We start from the raw sequence: 17825 nt of genomic DNA, 5'->3' as shown, positions 1-17825 counted from the left end.
TGTATATGAATGATTCTGGGGTTATAATTCTTCTATTTTATATCATTAACCCCAAATTAATGTTTCCTAATAGAGCAAACAATTCTATGTTGTAGTCTTTGCCTGCTTTGGCAGCTTCAACTCTTGGTATTTATTGTTTCATACTTGTCATTCCAGTTATGTTGATCTATAAATATAGTTAAAAGTACGGATATACATAGTTATTATTCCCATCCATACTATTTTACCTGTATCTTAATATCTTAGTTATATGTTCCTTCTTCTCATTTGGTTTATTCCTCTTTTTCTTTCAAAAGCAGCTCAGGCATTATCTATTCCAGAAAAATCTCTGAATCCTTTGGCTAATGAAAATACCTTTTTCCTATTCAACCAAAATGTCATATAGACACTGGATCTCAGTATTTTTTGTTTGTTTCTTTGTTTTGGTTTGGTTTTTTGAGACAGGGTCTCACTATGTAGTGGAGACTGACCTGGAACTCACTATGTAGCCCAGGCTGGTCTCGAACTCACAGTGATCCTCCTGCCTCAGCCTCCCCAGTGCTGGGATTACAGGCGTGCGCCACCACACCCGGCAGAGAAGAAAGTCTTACCCACTTCCAGATCAGAAAGCTCTTTTACAACTGCGCTATTTATCCTTTACTTTAGAATTCCTTGCCCTATGATATATGTTCATAGTAGTCACTCATAAAAATTTAAGAACATTCTCTGAAGAAATTTAAGTCCTTTAGAAAATCATCATCCACAATCCTATTATACAAAAACATTTGGAGATGGGGCCCCACAAAGTATAAACTCTTTTCCTGTAGAAGACATGGTTACAAAGTAAGCTAACTGAAGGGCTGTGATGGCGTTGATATTGTTCCCCTTCAGCGTGAAGCCTACTCAACAACTTAGAACTAAAGCCTTCCAAACTATCTTTTGGAAATTGAAAATGACCTAAAATTCCTGAGGAAATTATCATATTTAATTCGAATTATGTTTTATAGCTTTGCATATATAGTGACTTTAGGAGAAATAGAATAAAAATAAAAATATAATACTATTATTTGATTCTACTTGCTTCTAATTTTGTGTTATTTCTTTTTCTACAGCTGGGGTCTCTACTATGGTGATAAAGGTTATATTCTGATGGCAAGAAATCATGGAAATCTTTGTGGGATCGCTAGTTATTGCTCTTACCCAGAAATCTAGAGGATCTCTTCGTTTTATAACAAGTCAAGGAGATGAAAAACTCTCTCTTAATTTTATCTTCGTATCCAGAAGAAACAAGTGTCATGATCGGTGTATATTTATCATACTAATTACAAAATATAGTTTGCCTTTTCACTTCATAACGTTGCATATCTCTAGAAAAGTTTGCAAAGTAAATTAATATTGTACTGTATGAGAATGTAGTCTCATATGTATGTACATGTGAGAATTAAGTCACTGAGGCCTATTTGTCATGTTCGTCTTTTTTTTTTAATGCTCTGTAAGTCTTCCAATAGCCTTTTGTCATTTCACAGCCCAACAGAGCTCAATAAATCTGTCATCTCAAATTTCTAACACTGCCTCATATTCTTTTCAAGTTATTCTTTTCTTTGGTAACTATTAGACCTTCTCGTGAAAATGTTAGTTGTGGTTCACTAGTAATGGGTTATGGAAACTGATGGAAAATATTAGGTTATAAATGCCTGGAAGGTGTGTATTGCATCATCACTCATAAAAGGATTCAATAAATGTTTTAAAATTAAATCTTGTTAAAGTACAATATACACATGCTAAGAAGTTAAGCAGTTTTCAAACACTTTGGGAGAATTATTATTTTTATTTATCTCTGCACTGCTGGGAATCAATCCCAAGGTCTTCTGCATACTAGGTAAGTACTCCAAACTAAGCTACACCCCTAGCCCTTGAAGAATTATTTTAATAATCAACACTTTCATATACTACTTTAAATTACTTTCACCTAATGATCAAGTTGACCAGGGCCTTTTTTGGGCAATCGTCAACCTAAATAAACTACATTTCTTTTAAAATATTCTATTATAGGGGCCGGGGATTTAGCTCAGTGGTTCTCTCACCTGCCTCGCAAGCACAAGGGCCTGAGTTGGATCCCTGGTACCCCAAAAAATAAACAAACAAATAAATGTGTTGAATAACAAGAGTTAGCAACCATCCTAAATTTGAAGTAGTGATGAACACGGTACTTGAAAACTACAACTATTATAAAGTGATATGAAATATCTAGATTTTCTTTCAATAATGGAGCCCCTGGCTCCAATGACAAGTGCATGTGACAAGTGCATGTAATCACAGCACACAGGAGGCTGAGGAAGAAAGATGGCAAGTTTGAGGTGAGCCTGGGCAACTAGTCAGACCCTGTCTCAAAATTTAAAAAAAAAAAAAAAAAGCTGTTTTAAAGTGCTCGGCACGCAGCTCAGTAGTAGAGCATCCCTGAGTTCAAACCTCTAGTACAAAAACAAAACAGACCACAACTATTGCTAACATCACTAGTTTATGGACTATGTTCAGAGTTAAAGAAAAGGCTTTCAGTGAGAGGTTATGGATGGGTCCACTCTTCATCAAAACCATTCTAAAAGCACTGCCTTTTAACTGTTCTCTCCAGGTCTTCATTTCCTTATGAAACCTTCTTTGTCAGGTAAAATGTTTGTTAAATACATTTGCATTCATTTCTTTTGTTAATCTTTCTTTTGTTGTAGAAATCCCAGCCGTGAACCTAGGATAGCTAGGAAATACATCTTCCTTACCTTTCATTAATATGAAAATAAAAATATGATGTTTTTCCATGTACAAATTCCCCGAATTCAATTTATAGAGCCGTTGGGAGTATGAATCCCAGGTAAAGTACACCTGAACTAATGAGTAGAATAATGAAATATTTAAAGATCTCCGTTATATGCCTAACAATGGGAAAATTCTTAGCAATAAGCAATTTTAAATTTACAGAAGTAAAAAGTTTATTTATTCTTTTTTTTTTTTTGGAGATAGTGTCTCACTATGTAGTACCAGAGATCAAACTCAGTACCTATGCCCTTGCGAGGCAGGCTGCAGAACCACTCAGCTAAATCCACAGCCCAAACACATCCATTTCAAACAGCAAAATCACACACACAGAGCAAAAAGACACAAAAAGTGGCAGAGCTTAAAATGGACGTTTATTATCTGAGCACAATGGTGAATGCCTCCGATTTCAGCACTGAGGCAAAAGGATTCCAAGTTTGAGCACAGCCCAGGGAACTCAGCAATTTAGTGAGACCCTGTCTCAAATAAATAAGAAATAAGAAGGGCTGGGAATGTAGTTCCCTGTGAAGGCCCTGCATTCAAACAATCCCCAGTACCAAAAACAAACAAGCAAACCCTATTTCTTTACAAGAACCAAAATAAGAAGGCAACGTGTCACTTTGTTCAGTCTCAAATTATGTGACAACATGTAGTGACCACATTTTTTTTTAACTTTAAAAAAAATGTTTTGGAGGGGGTATAGGGTGTAGGGTATAGGGTCTTGCTATGTAGTTCTGGCCGGCCTTGTGCTTGCAGTGGTCCCCCTGCCTTAGCCTCCCAAGTGCTGGGATTACAGGCGAGCACCACCAGTCCTGGAAAATTTTAATTTGTATTAGTACATGTTTGTAGTACATAATGATTTTATTTGTCATGGATAGATGGTACAGGTACATAACACATCTTAATTCTTTTTATATCTCTTTCCTTCTCTTTTCCTTCACTCAAAGTTTCTTTCTGTTCTATGCATGTCTGCAAATGACTGCAAAATCCATATTGTACTGATTATTAGTTTGGGGGATATGAAAACTTAGTGATGAGGTAAATTCGCAAATATGAAGTCTGAAATCTGTGAATGAAAATTGCACGTGTGTGTGTGTGTGTGTGTGTGTGTGTACTTAAAAAAAAAAACAGTAAAATGTTTCTATCTCACTGCTTTCCCCCATAGGCTCAGGCTCCTTCTCCTTAGAAGTAACCACTTAGGGCTGGGGATTTAGCTCAGTGGTGCTGCCTCCTGCCTCGAAAAGTGCAAGGTCCTGAGTTCAATCCCCAGCACTAGGGGAAAAAAAGTAATCACTTGCCGGGGGTGGTGGCGCACGCCTGTAATCCCAGCACTTCGGAGGCTGAGGCAGGAGGATCACTGTGAGTTCGAGACCAGCCTGGGCTACACAGTTAGTTCCAGGTCAGTCTCAACTACATGGTGAGACCCTGTCTCAAAAAACCAAAAAAAAAGAAAGAAAGAAAGAAAAAGTAATCACTTAAGCAGGGAATGGTGGTGCATGTCTATAATCTCAGCACACTGGGAGGCTGAGGCAGGAGGACTGCAAGTTAGAGACTAGCCTGAACAACTTAGCAATTAGTGAGACACTGTCAGAATTAAAAATAAAAAAATGGCTGGGGATGTGGTTCAGTGCGAAGGCCCTGTGTTCAGTTCCCAGTGGTAGTTTTGATGGCGGGGTAAATCACCCAGTTTCTTGTATATCTTTTTAGACTTTCTTATGCATATACAAGCAAATTCTAAGGTATGTTACACAGTAGCGGTAATTTCAAATAGCAAATGAGAAATTGCATAAAATTATCTATAGTTGATAGATATGTATATTTTGGCAGTGCTTGAATATAAAGAATTTTCTGTTTTCTAGATAGAGAGAATGTTATGTTCTCTTTATACCTAATAGCCCATAGTTAACTAACCCAAACCCTAACTCAGAGGCACATTAAAGATGGCAGTATGATTGACACTGTTACTGGGAATTGTTTGTTTTATAATAAATATTTTCACAAAGCCTAATATCCTATTCTCTTATCCAATACTGTAAAAAACAGTAATATTTTTTAATCAATGCTACTTCTTTTGCCATTATCCAACCTAATGGCTCTTACAAAGTGTGTAGAGGGCCAGGAATGTAGCTCAGCAGCACAGCACCTTCCTGGCAAGCAGGAGGTCCTGAGTTCGATCCCTGGTACCGAAAAAAAAGAAGAAGAAGAAGAAGCAAGTGTGTATAGACATACTATTATGATAATTGAGGCTTTGGATTCCTTGCATCAACACCACCCATTTCTCCAGTCCCGTCTCATCCTCCAAGTAGAGCTACTGATACAGAAATCAGTACCTAGGATTTACATTATTATGATTCTAATAACTGAACTGTTTGTTTTGTTTTTTGTAGAGTTAACGAAAACGATCATCTATACATATTTGTTTTGTTTTGTTTGTACAGGAGATCGAACTCAGGTCCTTGAGCTTGTGAGGCAGGCGGCGGAACCACTGAGCTAAATCCCCGGCCCCATACATATTTTTTTTTTTTTTTTGAGAGAGAGAGGAAGAGAGAAAGAGAGAACCTAGCAGCACTCTACTACTACAATTTGTTGTGGTCTTGGGAAACCAACTTTGCCTAAGTCTGTTTTCTCAACTCTGGAACAGAGGTTCAATCCCCAGAACTGAAATAAAATAGGGGTAATATCTGTGTGTTTCCCACAAAGTTCTTGTAGAAAGCAAAATAAAAATAACAGTGAATGTGAAAGCCATTTGTGAGAGAAAGCAAAATACTACACTATTTTCTATCCCGAAAGCAGGGTTATAGTTCTTATTCTTCTCTTAATTGAATGATTTGAGGCAAATCTTTTTATATCTAGAGTAGCCATTTCCTCTGTAAAGGAGACATATAGAAGTTTATGAATAATTATATGTATTTATACTAGGGACACAACTTATTTAGATATATAACAATCCATAAGTAAGCTTATACTTCTGGAAAATCTCCAGCTACCTACCCATTCTGGTTTTGTTTCTAAATGGGATGTAGATTATTTTGATAGCTATCCATTGTCCCCACGGGCCTGGACAGCTCTAGAGCAACTAGTTTCTAGAAGACACAGGAGACCGGAAGGTGGGCAGGCAACACCTGTTAGGTCCGGTTGCAAAATCAAAAGTCAGACAACAAGCCGAATTTTTTTTTAAGACAGGGTTTCACTATGTAGTTGAGACTGCCCTGGAACTCAGTGTGTAGCCCAGGCTGGTTTTGAACTCACAGCGATCCTCCTGCCTCAGCCTCCCGAGTGCTGGGATTACAGGAGTGCGCCACCACGCCCAGCAACAAGCAGAAATTGATGCGATTGGGGCGGGGGATGTAGCTCAGTGCTGCCACCGCCTGCCTCGCCAGCCCAAGGTCCTAAATTGATCCCCGGTACCGGAAAAAACAAGCAAACAAACAAATAGAAATTGATACGATGAATTAAAAGCTGAATGGGAATGCGGTGGTCAGTACAGGAAAGCAATGCACATGGAAAAGGCTTTGCACCTCCAATTACTTAAACTTCCCCTCCAGCATCGGCTTTCCCAGGACTTCGCCGGCCTGGCCACTCATCCCGGCATGCCTTGCGCAGCTCTTGGCGGGAAAGTTGCCCTAGGGGTCAAAGGCTACTGCTGTGCGCCCTCCTCAGGCGACCCTGCGTCCGTTGAAGGAAGGCGCATGCGCCTCAGGCAGAGCGCGTGCCTCGCAGTGCAGTTCGTGCGGCGCGCAGTGCAGTGCGTCTCGTCACCGGCTCGCTTCACACTTCACGTAATATATGTTTGTTTCGGGTTATTATTTCTACTTTTTACATTTCACTCTTTTTCTTTTGCCTCCGGAGCACTCTTAACTTTCCTAAGGGCTTCCTGACAAGATATTTGAGGAAAAAAGTAGACTTGCTTTTCACAAGAACTTCCTAAAATGGGTTTAATCAGTTTGGTTAGTCCAGTATTTATCAGCATAAATTTAAGTGTACCAAATATCTAGATACTTCTGTGAAGTTTGATTATACTAGATAAGAAAATTAAACTGGGACCAGATAGATGGAAACATCATCCGTTTTTATTATACATATATCAGTTTTTAGTAGAGAAATCAGGTCATAAAATTTTGAAATACTGTATTTTCTGCTGCCTTTTATTGCTGTACCACAGAGTAAGACGGTATTTATATCTAGAACCTTGCTGAAGGAAAGTCACTTGATTTGGCTACTTTGAAACGAATACTTTTTTCAAATTCAAAGATTTTTTAAAGTGTGTATCAGGGTGTTTCACCCTTGTAATTCCAGCTCCTTGTAATGCCACCTACTCTGGAAAACGAAGCAGGAAGCTTCTAGTTTGAACCCACCAGGAATCCATAACCAGACGTCTCTCAAAACTGAGAGAAAAGAAAAAAGAGGCTTGAAAGGGTTTGTCAGGAACAGCGTTATACTACCTAATAATGTTCAGTGCCGTGGATGCTTGGTTACTGTGTAGGGAAGGAAAACAGGAAGTTTGTGCCTTCTTAAAAAGCTGGGTATAGCACTAGCTAATTGGAAGGTTGGGGCTGGAGAATCATTTGAGCTCAGGAGTTTGTAGCTAGAGTCTAGCTTCAAAATTGTTTGTTTTTGAATCTTCTAGCTGCTTAGGCAGAGGCTATAGTCTCGTGGTAGCATGCGGGAGGATCTATGTTCAATCACCAACACCCCACAAAAAAAACCTTAACCCATTTATATGAAACGTTTTAGCCAAATGAATGAGAAGTAGTTCCTTACTCAAAATAACGGCATAGCAGTGTGGACTGCTATGTTTTTGAAGATTTCATTTTAAATGTAATAAAATCTCAAATGTATTCAGATAAAATTCTGACTTTAATAAACTACAATATTTTTAAAGATCTGAAGTTAAAACTTGTATTTGTGTCACAGGTTGAATTAAAGAAAGTACTTTTTCTAAGAAGATGGCCACTGCACAGCTGCAGAGGACTTCCATGGTATGATTTCTTGTTTTTAATACATATAAATCTGTGATTTTATAATTTCTTGAAGTGTCAATTATATTTTTGAAAGATGTAGTCAGTTATTTAATGACGACAGAAACCCCATATTTTAAGAAAAAAAGTATTTGCTAAACTCTTAATGAATAGGAAAGTCTGTTGGATGTTTGGAATGTTACATGAAGTTGCTATTCCAATTTTAATTTGCACTAGGTATTAATATTGTTCCATTGCTTTGATGGAGTTATTCTTTTTGTGTGTGTGTGTGTGTGTGTGTTGTTTTTTCTTTTGTTTTATTTTGTTTGTTTTGGTACAAGGGATCAAACTCTGGACCTTGCACTTGCGAGGCAGGTGGTGGAACCATTGAGCTAAACCCTCAGCCTGATGAAATTATTCTTAACAGTCCAGCATTAGAAAACATTCATGATTCAGAGATAGATAAAATTGTGGTATTTACATAGGATCTTGCATTACAATTAGCCTGTGTTAAACCTAGTCAGTGATAAACCAGGCATGGTGGTGCACACCTGTAAATCCCAGTACTCAGGAATCACTGCAAGTTCAAGGCCAACCTGGCCTACATAGTGAGTTCAAGGCCAGTTTGAACTACATATTGAGACCCTGTCTCAAAAAAAACCTGGTCAGTAATTAAAGAGAAAATCAGTGTTATCTGTCCATGTTTTATGCATTCACAGTTATCTTCAAGGAGGTTCTTAAGCACTTTTTGCACATTACCCTTAAGCTATTACTCCTTAGAAACATCCTCACATTCTACAAACCACTCTGCATTTCTGGGGCATACTAACCACTAGGGAAAGAATTCTTTGGGAGAGTAATATGTCTGTGCAAAATTGGATCTACTTTAAGTCCAAGGAAATTTTTTTTGGTACAAGGGATCGAACTTGGGATCTTGTCCTTGGGAGACAGGCAGTAGAACCACTGAGCTAAATCCCCGGGTGGAAATTTTATTTTTAATAAGTGTAAATAAAACATTTTAATTTCTCTTTAATTTTAGAGTACATTGATATTTCCCAGTAAGATATCAACTGAGCAGCAGTCTTTGGTGCTAGTGAAGAGGCTCCTAGCGGTTTCAGTATCCTGCATCACGTATTTGAGAGGAATATTTCCAGAGTGTGCTTATGGAACAAGATATCTAGATGGTAATGTAATATTTATTTTAAACTTTTGGCGGGGGCGGGGCTTGCTGCAAAACTAAGTTTTGACTTAGAGCTTTTATTTGTTTTTTTAGTAGCAGCTTTATCAATATTGTATACATATCTGAGAGTTCATGCATTTAAAATATACAGTTCAGTGATTTTTTTAGTATGTTTAGAGTTGTGTAACTATCACTGCAGTCAATTTTAGAACACTTTCATCACCCTAAAAGGAAACCTTATATCCATTAAGTCACTATCTATTCCCCCCTAACCTTACCAGTCCTAGGCAACCACTAAGGTATTTTCTGTTTCTATACATTTACTTATTCTGGACATTTTATATAAAAGGAATCGTATAGTATGTGGTTTTTGTGACTGACTTCTTTCACTTAGCATAAAGTTTTCTTTCTTTTTCGGGGGAAGTGGGTACCAGGGATTGAACTCGGGCCCTTGCACTTGCAAGGCAGGCAGTAGAATCACTGAGCCAAATTCCTGGCCCAGCATAAAGTTTTCAAGGTTCTTCCATGTTATAATGTGGATTAGTGCCCCATCCTTTTTTGTTGTTGAATAATGCTCCATTGTGTGACTGCCACTCATCAGTTGATGAGCATTTGGGTTGTTTCCACTTTTTGGTAGTATATATAATTTCACATTCATGCTCAAGCTTTTTAGTGTTTAAATTTTTTTGAGGTGCCGGGGATCGCATGCTAGCCAAGTACTGTACCATTGAGCTACATCTTTAGCTCTCTGCATTTTAAAAAAGATACTTAGCTGAGTGAACTGGCACACATCTGGAATCCTAGCTTTTTGGAAGGCTGAAGCAGGAGAATTACAAGTTTGAGCACATCCTAAAAAATGTAGAAACTTAGCAAGAGCCTGTCTCAAAAAAATGTTTAAAGGCCTAGAGATACACATCAGTGCAAAGCCCTGTGTTTAGTCACCAGTGCTACTAAATAAACAAATCTAAAAAAGTATATTTAATACCTTTAAGTGCACTTATTTTAAATTGTTTCTCAAATATAATTTCACCTGACATACTTTTAGTGATTAAACAGGTACAAATATTCTGTTATGACTTTGTACAGTGGTAGCATATGTTCTTGTGCTATTTCAAGGAAGTAAAATAATACAGCTGGTTTATAATGCAATAATAGCTTATTTCTCAGCATATAATATATGTATAATATTGTGCAGCGACTCTGTACTGGGCAGTTTGTTAAGTACTGTTATGGACACTATCTTGTTAATTCATATTATAGTTCTGTGAAGCAGGTGTTGCCCTATTTTTTAAATAAGAAACCTGAGGTCAGGAGATGCTCTCCATTCATTGCATGACATCTTGCTTCCTTGCAGAGTTCTCTGACAGATAGTTAACTTCTTGGCAATTATAAGTATTTTTCTGGGGTAACAAATGTTCTAAGACTCTTGGATAACGATAGATAAAAGCATTAAATCTAATACTCTTTAACTTATAATTTTAAATGAAAAATTTTCTACTTATCAATATAATCTTATTCATTATAATGACATTTTAAAAAAGGATAAAAAGACTATTTCCATATAACCTTTCTTCCTTTCATTACATTAATAATATCAATCATGGGCTGGGGAGTGGTGCCACTGCCTGCCTTGCAAACACAAGGTCCCAAGTTTGATCCCCGGTACCATTAAAAAAAATAATAATAATCAATCATTTGGAATTTCCTTGCCATTAATAATATACCTGTAGTACACAGCTGAAGAAAATAATCTTCATTTAAAATTTCTAGTTGTTTACTATTCTTAAATAACTCTGTATTTGTCTTTTAGATCTTTGTGTCAAGATTCTGAGAGAAGATAAAAATTGTCCAGGATCTACACAGTTAGTAAAATGGTAAGGAAAAATACTTAAAAATAGAAAATTATTGGGCCAGGGATTTAGCTCAGTGGCACTGCTCCTGCCTAACAAGTACAAGGTCCTGAGTTCAAACCCCAGTACAAAAAAAAACTAAAAATGAATCTTTGATATATTTTTTTTAGGATGTTAGGATGCTATGATGCTCTACAGAAAAAATATGTAAGTTAATATCTCTTTATCGTTTTCCTATACTTTATAGTGATTAACATGTTGTAAAGCATTAAACATAGGCCAGTTTGTGTTACTGAAAACTCTGAACATTTTAATATTTTAAAGATTAATCTTCAATTCATTTAAAGTGTTGGAATCGGTACTAAACACATTTGCCAAGATAGTTTTTTTTAATGTTCTCTGATATTGATAGCACGTATGGGCTTTAAAAAATACATCCATTAGTTTTACATGCCTTCTATAATCTTTCTTGTATTAATAACAATAAATTATTTTTAATTAGGATTCAAAAATAAATTTTCTTTTTTTTGGTTTGTTTGTTTGTTTGTTTGGTACTGGGGATAAAGGCAAGCAGCAGAATCACTGAGCTAAATCCCTGGCCCTCTTTTTTTATTTGAGACAAGGTCTTCTTAAGTAGTTCAGGCTGACCTTGAAGTCACTATGTATCCCAGGCTGGCCTCCGAACTCACAGTGATTCTCCTCCCTCTGCTTCCCGAATGCTGGGATTACAGGTGTGCGCCACCATGCTCACCTCAAAAATAATTTTTTTTTTTTTTTGGTACCGGGGATCGAATTCAGGCCCTTATTCTTGCAAGGCAGGCAGCAGAACCACTGAGCTAAATCCTGGCCCTCAAAAATAAATTTCTATGTAGTCTAGGTTTAATTTTCTCAAATTCTGAATTAGTGAAATTAAGGTTTTATAATAGACTATCAGCCCTTTTCCTATTTAGTGTAATTTTATACATGTATAAAGAAGTCCAGTTCTAGCAAAGTTATGAAGATGAATATCTGTAGTTCCTAATCTTCCTTATTTTAAGGCATAATAAATACTGAGCTCAGTGGCAAAGCGCCTGCCTTGTAAGCTCAAGGTCTTGAGTTTGATCCCCAGTACCAAAACAACAACAAAAAAACTTAATGCCTGCTATGTGCTAGGCATGTTCTCAAGGTAGGAACAGAGTAAGATAACAGTGGTCAGTATAACAAAGGGGTTCCCATCTAATGTAAGAAAATAGTAAAACAATTGGTTACTTCCCAGTAATGTTAGATGCTGTTAAAATTTGTAGGAAAAGTATATGATATATGGAGTGGTGGGTTAATTTTAAATGAGATGGTCAGAGGAGATTTTCTGAAGAGACGATATTTAAGCTGAGACATGAATGAGAAGAAACCAGCCAAGTATTTGTTTAGGGAGAGAATATTCTCAGCAGAGCATAAGAGCTGTAGAGGAGTTTAGAGAGTTCTGGAAGTACAACTAAGGCTGTTACACATTGAGAGTAGTTGTGCAGTTGTGTGGTGCTATATTTAGTGCTGTATAGGTAAGAAGGTTGGATTTTATTTCAGGTGCAAAGAAAAGCCATTTGAAAGTTACAAATAGAAAAGCATCATTTGACTTATGTTTAAAAATTTTTTAAAAATCACTTTCCATGCTATTTAGAGAATATACTGTGAAAGGAAAATAAGATTGGATGCTGAGTGTGGTAGCACAGGCCTATAATCCCAGCATTTGTGAAGCTGAGGCAGGAGGATTGCTGTGAGTTCAAGGCCATCTTGTGCTAACTCACATCTGTGAGTTTAAGACCAGCCTGAACTACATGGTGAAACCCTGTCTCAAAAAAAAAAAAAAAGAAATGAAATAAGATTGGAAGTAAGAGGAATAGTTCTTAGGCCTTTCCTTTAGTGGCCTGAGAAGTAGTGATGGGTTAGAGCACGATGGTGGAGGGTGAGATTCAGGTTAGGGTTAGCAATAGAAACGATTGCATTTGTTGATGTATTGGTTATGGGATATAAGGGAAAAAATTGGAACTTCAAGGATGACTAGATTTTTGGCAGATCACTTACATGATGATTTTCTGTTCCTATGATGTCCAGTGCCTGTTTCCTTTGTTAAATGCATACAGTCCCAAGCTCCGTACTTTTTCTTTTTTCAAAACCATGTTTCATATTGATAATGTTTAATATGTTACTTCACAATATATTTATTTTCCTTGAAACTGACAATAATATTCTTTGTTTAAATCAAAGAAGTAAACTGCTGACATGAATTTCAGCCATTAATAAGTCAAATAGAATTGGGATTTGGGGGAATAGGGAATCATACCATATATAAAGTATTGACTTACAGGCAGTGATATAAAGTCTGTTCTCTACAATTATTTGTTATTTAAAGGGCCAGGGATGTGCACGGTCCTGAGTTTGATCCCCTGTACCGAAAAGATTTTTTTAAAATATTGGAGGCCGGGGATTTAGCTCAGTGGTTCCACCACCTGCCTCGCAAGTGCAAGGTCCTGAGTTCAGTCCCTGGTAACAAAAAAGAAGTTAAAAAGAACAAATGTTGGGCTGGGGATTTAGCTGAGTGGTGCTTCCACATGCCTTGCAAGCACAGGGTCCTGAGTTTGATTCGCAGTACCACAAACAAATAAATAAATAAAGAAATGTTGAAGGCCAGGGATTTAGCTTAGTGGTGCTGTTGCCTGCCTCAGAAGCTCAAGGTCTGAAGTTCAATCCCTAGTACCCCCCCTAAAAAAAGAAGGAAAACAAGAATAAATGTTGGGAGCTGGGGTTTTAGCTCAGCGGCCCTGTACCTGCCTCGCAAGTGTAAGGTCCTGAGTTCATCCCTAGTACTGAAAAAAAAAAAAAAAAAGAATAGATATTGAAAAAGAACAAAGAATTTTCCTTGGGAGGGTGCAAGGGATTGACCCCAGAGTGTTGTTTGTGCTAAGCATGTGCTCTGTCACTCAGCTACATCCCTAGCCCCTAAAATAGGACAAATAATCTTTTATGATTCATAATGAAAAACTTTTATAGAATAAAATAGAATTTTTGTTCTTTGTTTTATTTCAGCTAAGGATGGTCATTCTAGCTGTAAGTACTTTTAAACTGTATATATTTTATTTTATTTATTGGGGGAGTATGTAGAATTGAACTCACAGCCTCATGCCTGCCAGGCAGATGCTGTGCCTCTGAGCTACCTTCCCAGCCCTATAGTTGTATATATTTTTAAAGATTATTAGATTCAGCCTTTCTTCATAAAATGATAGTCCAATTATCAGTTGATTATGTCACTTTATTCAAACAGTTGATCTGCTCAGTGGGGAAAAAGTAATAATCTAATATCTTGGGGTTATTTTGTTTTTGTTTTGTTCTGCTGAGTTCACTTAATATGTTAGTCTAAATATCCAATTTACTTATTCCTCAGTCCTTAATCTCAGTAATTCAATTGTAAATTATTTTCAAATAGGTGTACACCAATCCAGGAGACCCTCAGGTAAGTGTGCTTGGTTTGTTTTTTTTTTTGGTAACAGAGATTGAACTTGGTACCGGAGATTGAACTTGGTACCAAAACTTTGCACTTGCAAGGCAGGCCACCAAACCGCTGAACTAAATCCCCAGCCCTGTGTGCTTGAATTAATAAAGAAATAATGCTTTTAATATCTAAAAATAAAAATATGTTAATACCACATCCTTTTTAATTGTGCTTTAATCAGTGCACTTTTATATTTTCATGTTTAAGCCTTGTGAAACTATTCTGAGGTAATACTTGTATTATTATATTTAAGTAGATAATCCACTTACTACAAGAGGTTATATAACTGATCCTAACCCACACAATATACAAACTGTTAGAAATAAATGATCTAACTTCTGGTTTGTTAAAATATTCTTTGTCCAAAATTATGAAAGGACTTGAGTTTAGAGAAAATAACCTCATTCTTAAACTTTGAATATTCATTCCAATCCAGATACATTTACCTGTTCATCTGACAAGAGAACAGGGTGGAGAGGAAGGTGGGATTCAGGGAGCCTGCCCCCACTCCCCCTTGGTCACACTGGCAATGGCAGTGGGTAAGGTGAGGGGCTATCAGGTTCTTCTAGGGGCCGGGGGCCGGAAGTGCCTCTATTGATGGCAGGCGATTGATGGCAGACGTCCTGCTCCACACATCCAGCTGTGGTTTCCATGGTGATGGTATACAAACCTTGACTGCCAGCACTTCAGTCACCCAAAGACTCCAGTGGCCACCAGAGACCTTGGGGTGAGGTGGGTGGTGCGGGACTCAAAGAGCCAAGTTGGAGCCCCAGGGTCTTGCTAAGTTGCCCGCCTGGTCTTGAATTTATGATCCTCCTGCTTCAACCTCTCTGCATGCTTGAATCACAGAATGGTTTCTTCATCATCTCAAAAGAAAACAACCTAAAAAAAGAAAAATGGAAGAAGGAAGAGTCTTAAGTGAAAAATGGATGAATACTTTTTTATTGAGAGAAATAACACCCTGCTTAATTTTTCTAAATCGGTTTGTCTCACCAGACTATAGCCAGATGAATTGAGGAAATGGGGAAAAACCTACTGAAATAAGCATGAAGCTGCTGATTTCAAACTTTATTCTTTGGCAATAGATGAAAGTGCTGACATGACAGATATGGTTCAACTTGCTCTTTTTAATTAGTATTATAGATTATGAATATAGTTTCACTGAAGAAATGGTTTCTTTGATGCCATTAAAATACAGCTAAGGGCTGGGAATTTAGCTCAGTGGTGCCGCCGCCCTCCTCACAAGTGCAAGGTTCCAAGTTTGATCCCCAGTACCAAAAACAAAACAAAAACAGCTAAATCTCTTAATTTGTATGAAGCAGTAGAAATAAGTGACTTTCTTCAAACCATTAACATATCTGGTGTAGCCATAGTGGTACTCTGTGATGGTTGGTAAAGAAGAGGGATTTAAACTGGATGTGTTGGTACATGTCTATAATCCCATCACTCAGGAGGCTGAGGCAGAAAGATCACTGCAAGTTTGAGGCTAGCCTTGGCTACATAATGAATTCAAGGCTAGCCTGAACTACAGAGTGAAACCTTGTCTCAAAAAAAAAAGAAGGGCTGAGGATTTAGCTCAGTGGTTTCACTGCCTGCCTTACAAGTGCAAGGTCCTGAGTTCAATCCCTGGTACCAAAAAAAAAAAGGTATTTCTAAATTAATAAGAGATGATGCAATTATTGCTGGCAAGTTGTATTTAATAAAATAGTGCTGCATCATACATAAAGGAAATTCAAGGTTTAAAAATGGATGTTATGGGAGCTAGGCATGGTGGTGCATACCTATAATCCCAGTACTCAGGAGGTTGAGGCAGGAGAATCCCATGAGTTCAAATAATGCGTTCAAGACTAGCCTGAACTATTTAGGAAGACCCTGTCTCAAAAAAACAAAAAGACGTTATGCAAATCATCAAAGCTGAGAATTTCACGAGGTCCTAGGGATCAAATCACCAATTCCACAAGTTCCTTAAGAGTAAGGATGCTGATTATGGGGACATCATTTTTTTGAAGTGAGGTGGCTAAGCTGGACTAAAATGCTGAAAAGATTTTGTGAATTGTTAAATGATATTGTCATTCATGGAATTGAGGAACCTGAAGATGAAAATTCCTCACCAGTTTTGCATTTTTTGACTACTCATTTAAATGGGATAAATGTGTCATCAAGGTGGAAGTCAATTTATTTGTGCTATATTTTAATACAATGTACAGCACTGTGTACAGTACAGTGTACAAAATGGAGAGGGTAAGGGGGGAAAAGGGATGTACCATGTACAGGTGCAAATTCCCAATGATGAGTGTTATCCTACATATGCCTAAAATGTACCAATAAATGTTTTTTTGCTATTAAAAAGAAAGAGAAGGTTTGATAAGAAACAAAAGGGAAAACCAGAAGGCAAGAAATAAGGGGGAAGAATATTTCAAGTGCTTATTTATTGGGCTCTATTCTTAGGGGCTATAAATGCATTACTCCTAATTTATTCACCACAGCCTTCATAAAGCAGTTAAAATTGTCATCTCCACTTTCCAGATTAGGAAGTCTAGATGCAAGGTTTTTTGCCTAAGGTCAAAAAGTAGAAGTAGCAGAAATAGCTTCTGCTCAGTAGCTTCTTTGGCATAAGTAGCAGAATCAGGATTTCAACCTAGAAAGCTATGTCATTTAGGTTCTTAACAATTATAGGTGGTGCAGTATGATGTTTCACTCAGCCATGAAGAAACACATTTAAATTAATGTTTTTATTTATTTATTTTGATACCAAGGATCAAACAAGGCAGTGGAACCACTGAGCTAAATCCCCAGCCCTAAACTAATTCTTAAAAAGAGAAAGTAATGAGAGAGAGATTGATTCCATCCCCGTGTAAACGCTAACACATAAAGGAAGCAAAGTATTCCGGGTTTCAGGAGAGCTAGAAATGTGTCCTTTGATACTCATGCCAGCGGTTAGTATATAAGATGTGACCGTAGTGACAAGGTTGATTATTTGATCAAAGTCATGATGCTAGAGACAGAGTCAAATTGACTTTTGTAAGAGATACATTCTGGAGATTACCCTTAACCCATTAATCTGTGAATGGATCAGTCTACTCATGAGTGCAGAGACCTCATGACTTAATTCCTTCTTAATGGTCATTCCTGGTTTTATTTCTTACTATCTATAATGGGGATTAAATTTCAACTTGAATTTTGGAAAACATTCAAACAATGGTAATGTCTTAATATGTTTTATGCTGCTATAACAGAATACCTGAGGTTGGGAAATATATAAAGATCAAAGATTTATTTCCTAGACTTCTGGATGCCATGAAGTCTAAGATCTAGGGACTACTGGCATCTGATGAGGGCCTTCTTGCTGCATCATAGGGCAGTACAGTGGACAAGCTCATCCTTTTAGCAGGAAACAACTGCCACCATAACTGACCCACTGCCATGATACCAGCACTAATCCATTCATGAGCTCAATGTTTTTTTTTTCCTCTCTCTTTTCTTTTTCTTTTTCTTTTTTTCTTTTTTTTTTTTTTTTTTTTTTTTTTTTT

General features: G+C 37.2%; 2 protein-coding genes across 4 annotated transcripts in view; both read left to right on the top strand.

The window, feature by feature from the left end:
* The window catches only part of Ctss (cathepsin S), a 24946-nt gene extending 23405 nt beyond the window's left edge, over nucleotides 1-1541 (top strand). For 2 of the 3 annotated variants that reach the window (XM_033758224.1, XM_019206379.2), the window contains one exon: nucleotides 1092-1541. In XM_033758224.1, coding sequence (XP_033614115.1) covers nucleotides 1092-1191 — 100 coding nt within the window. In that variant the 3' untranslated portion in view covers nucleotides 1192-1541. The remainder of the gene's footprint in view (nucleotides 1-1091) is intronic. The other variant, XM_033758225.1, reaches the window with a different exon arrangement.
* A 4918-nt stretch (nucleotides 1542-6459) lies between these two features.
* The window catches only part of Hormad1 (HORMA domain containing 1), a 26644-nt gene continuing 15278 nt past the window's right edge, over nucleotides 6460-17825 (top strand). Inside the window, exons 1-7 of the mRNA XM_010616420.1 lie at nucleotides 6460-6563; nucleotides 7699-7763; nucleotides 8782-8926; nucleotides 10733-10796; nucleotides 10943-10979; nucleotides 13833-13853; nucleotides 14230-14256. Of these exons, the coding sequence (XP_010614722.1) occupies nucleotides 7731-7763; nucleotides 8782-8926; nucleotides 10733-10796; nucleotides 10943-10979; nucleotides 13833-13853; nucleotides 14230-14256 (327 nt within the window). The 5' untranslated portion in view covers nucleotides 6460-6563; nucleotides 7699-7730. The remainder of the gene's footprint in view (nucleotides 6564-7698; nucleotides 7764-8781; nucleotides 8927-10732; nucleotides 10797-10942; nucleotides 10980-13832; nucleotides 13854-14229; nucleotides 14257-17825) is intronic.

Source organism: Fukomys damarensis, unplaced genomic scaffold, assembly GCF_012274545.1.
Source record: "Fukomys damarensis isolate Sample0158 unplaced genomic scaffold, DMR_v1.0_HiC HiC_scaffold_33, whole genome shotgun sequence".
In the NCBI taxonomy this organism is placed as follows: Eukaryota; Metazoa; Chordata; class Mammalia; order Rodentia; family Bathyergidae; genus Fukomys; species Fukomys damarensis.
Note: the sequence above shows the minus strand (reverse complement) of the source record. Positions and strands in the feature narration are given on the sequence as shown.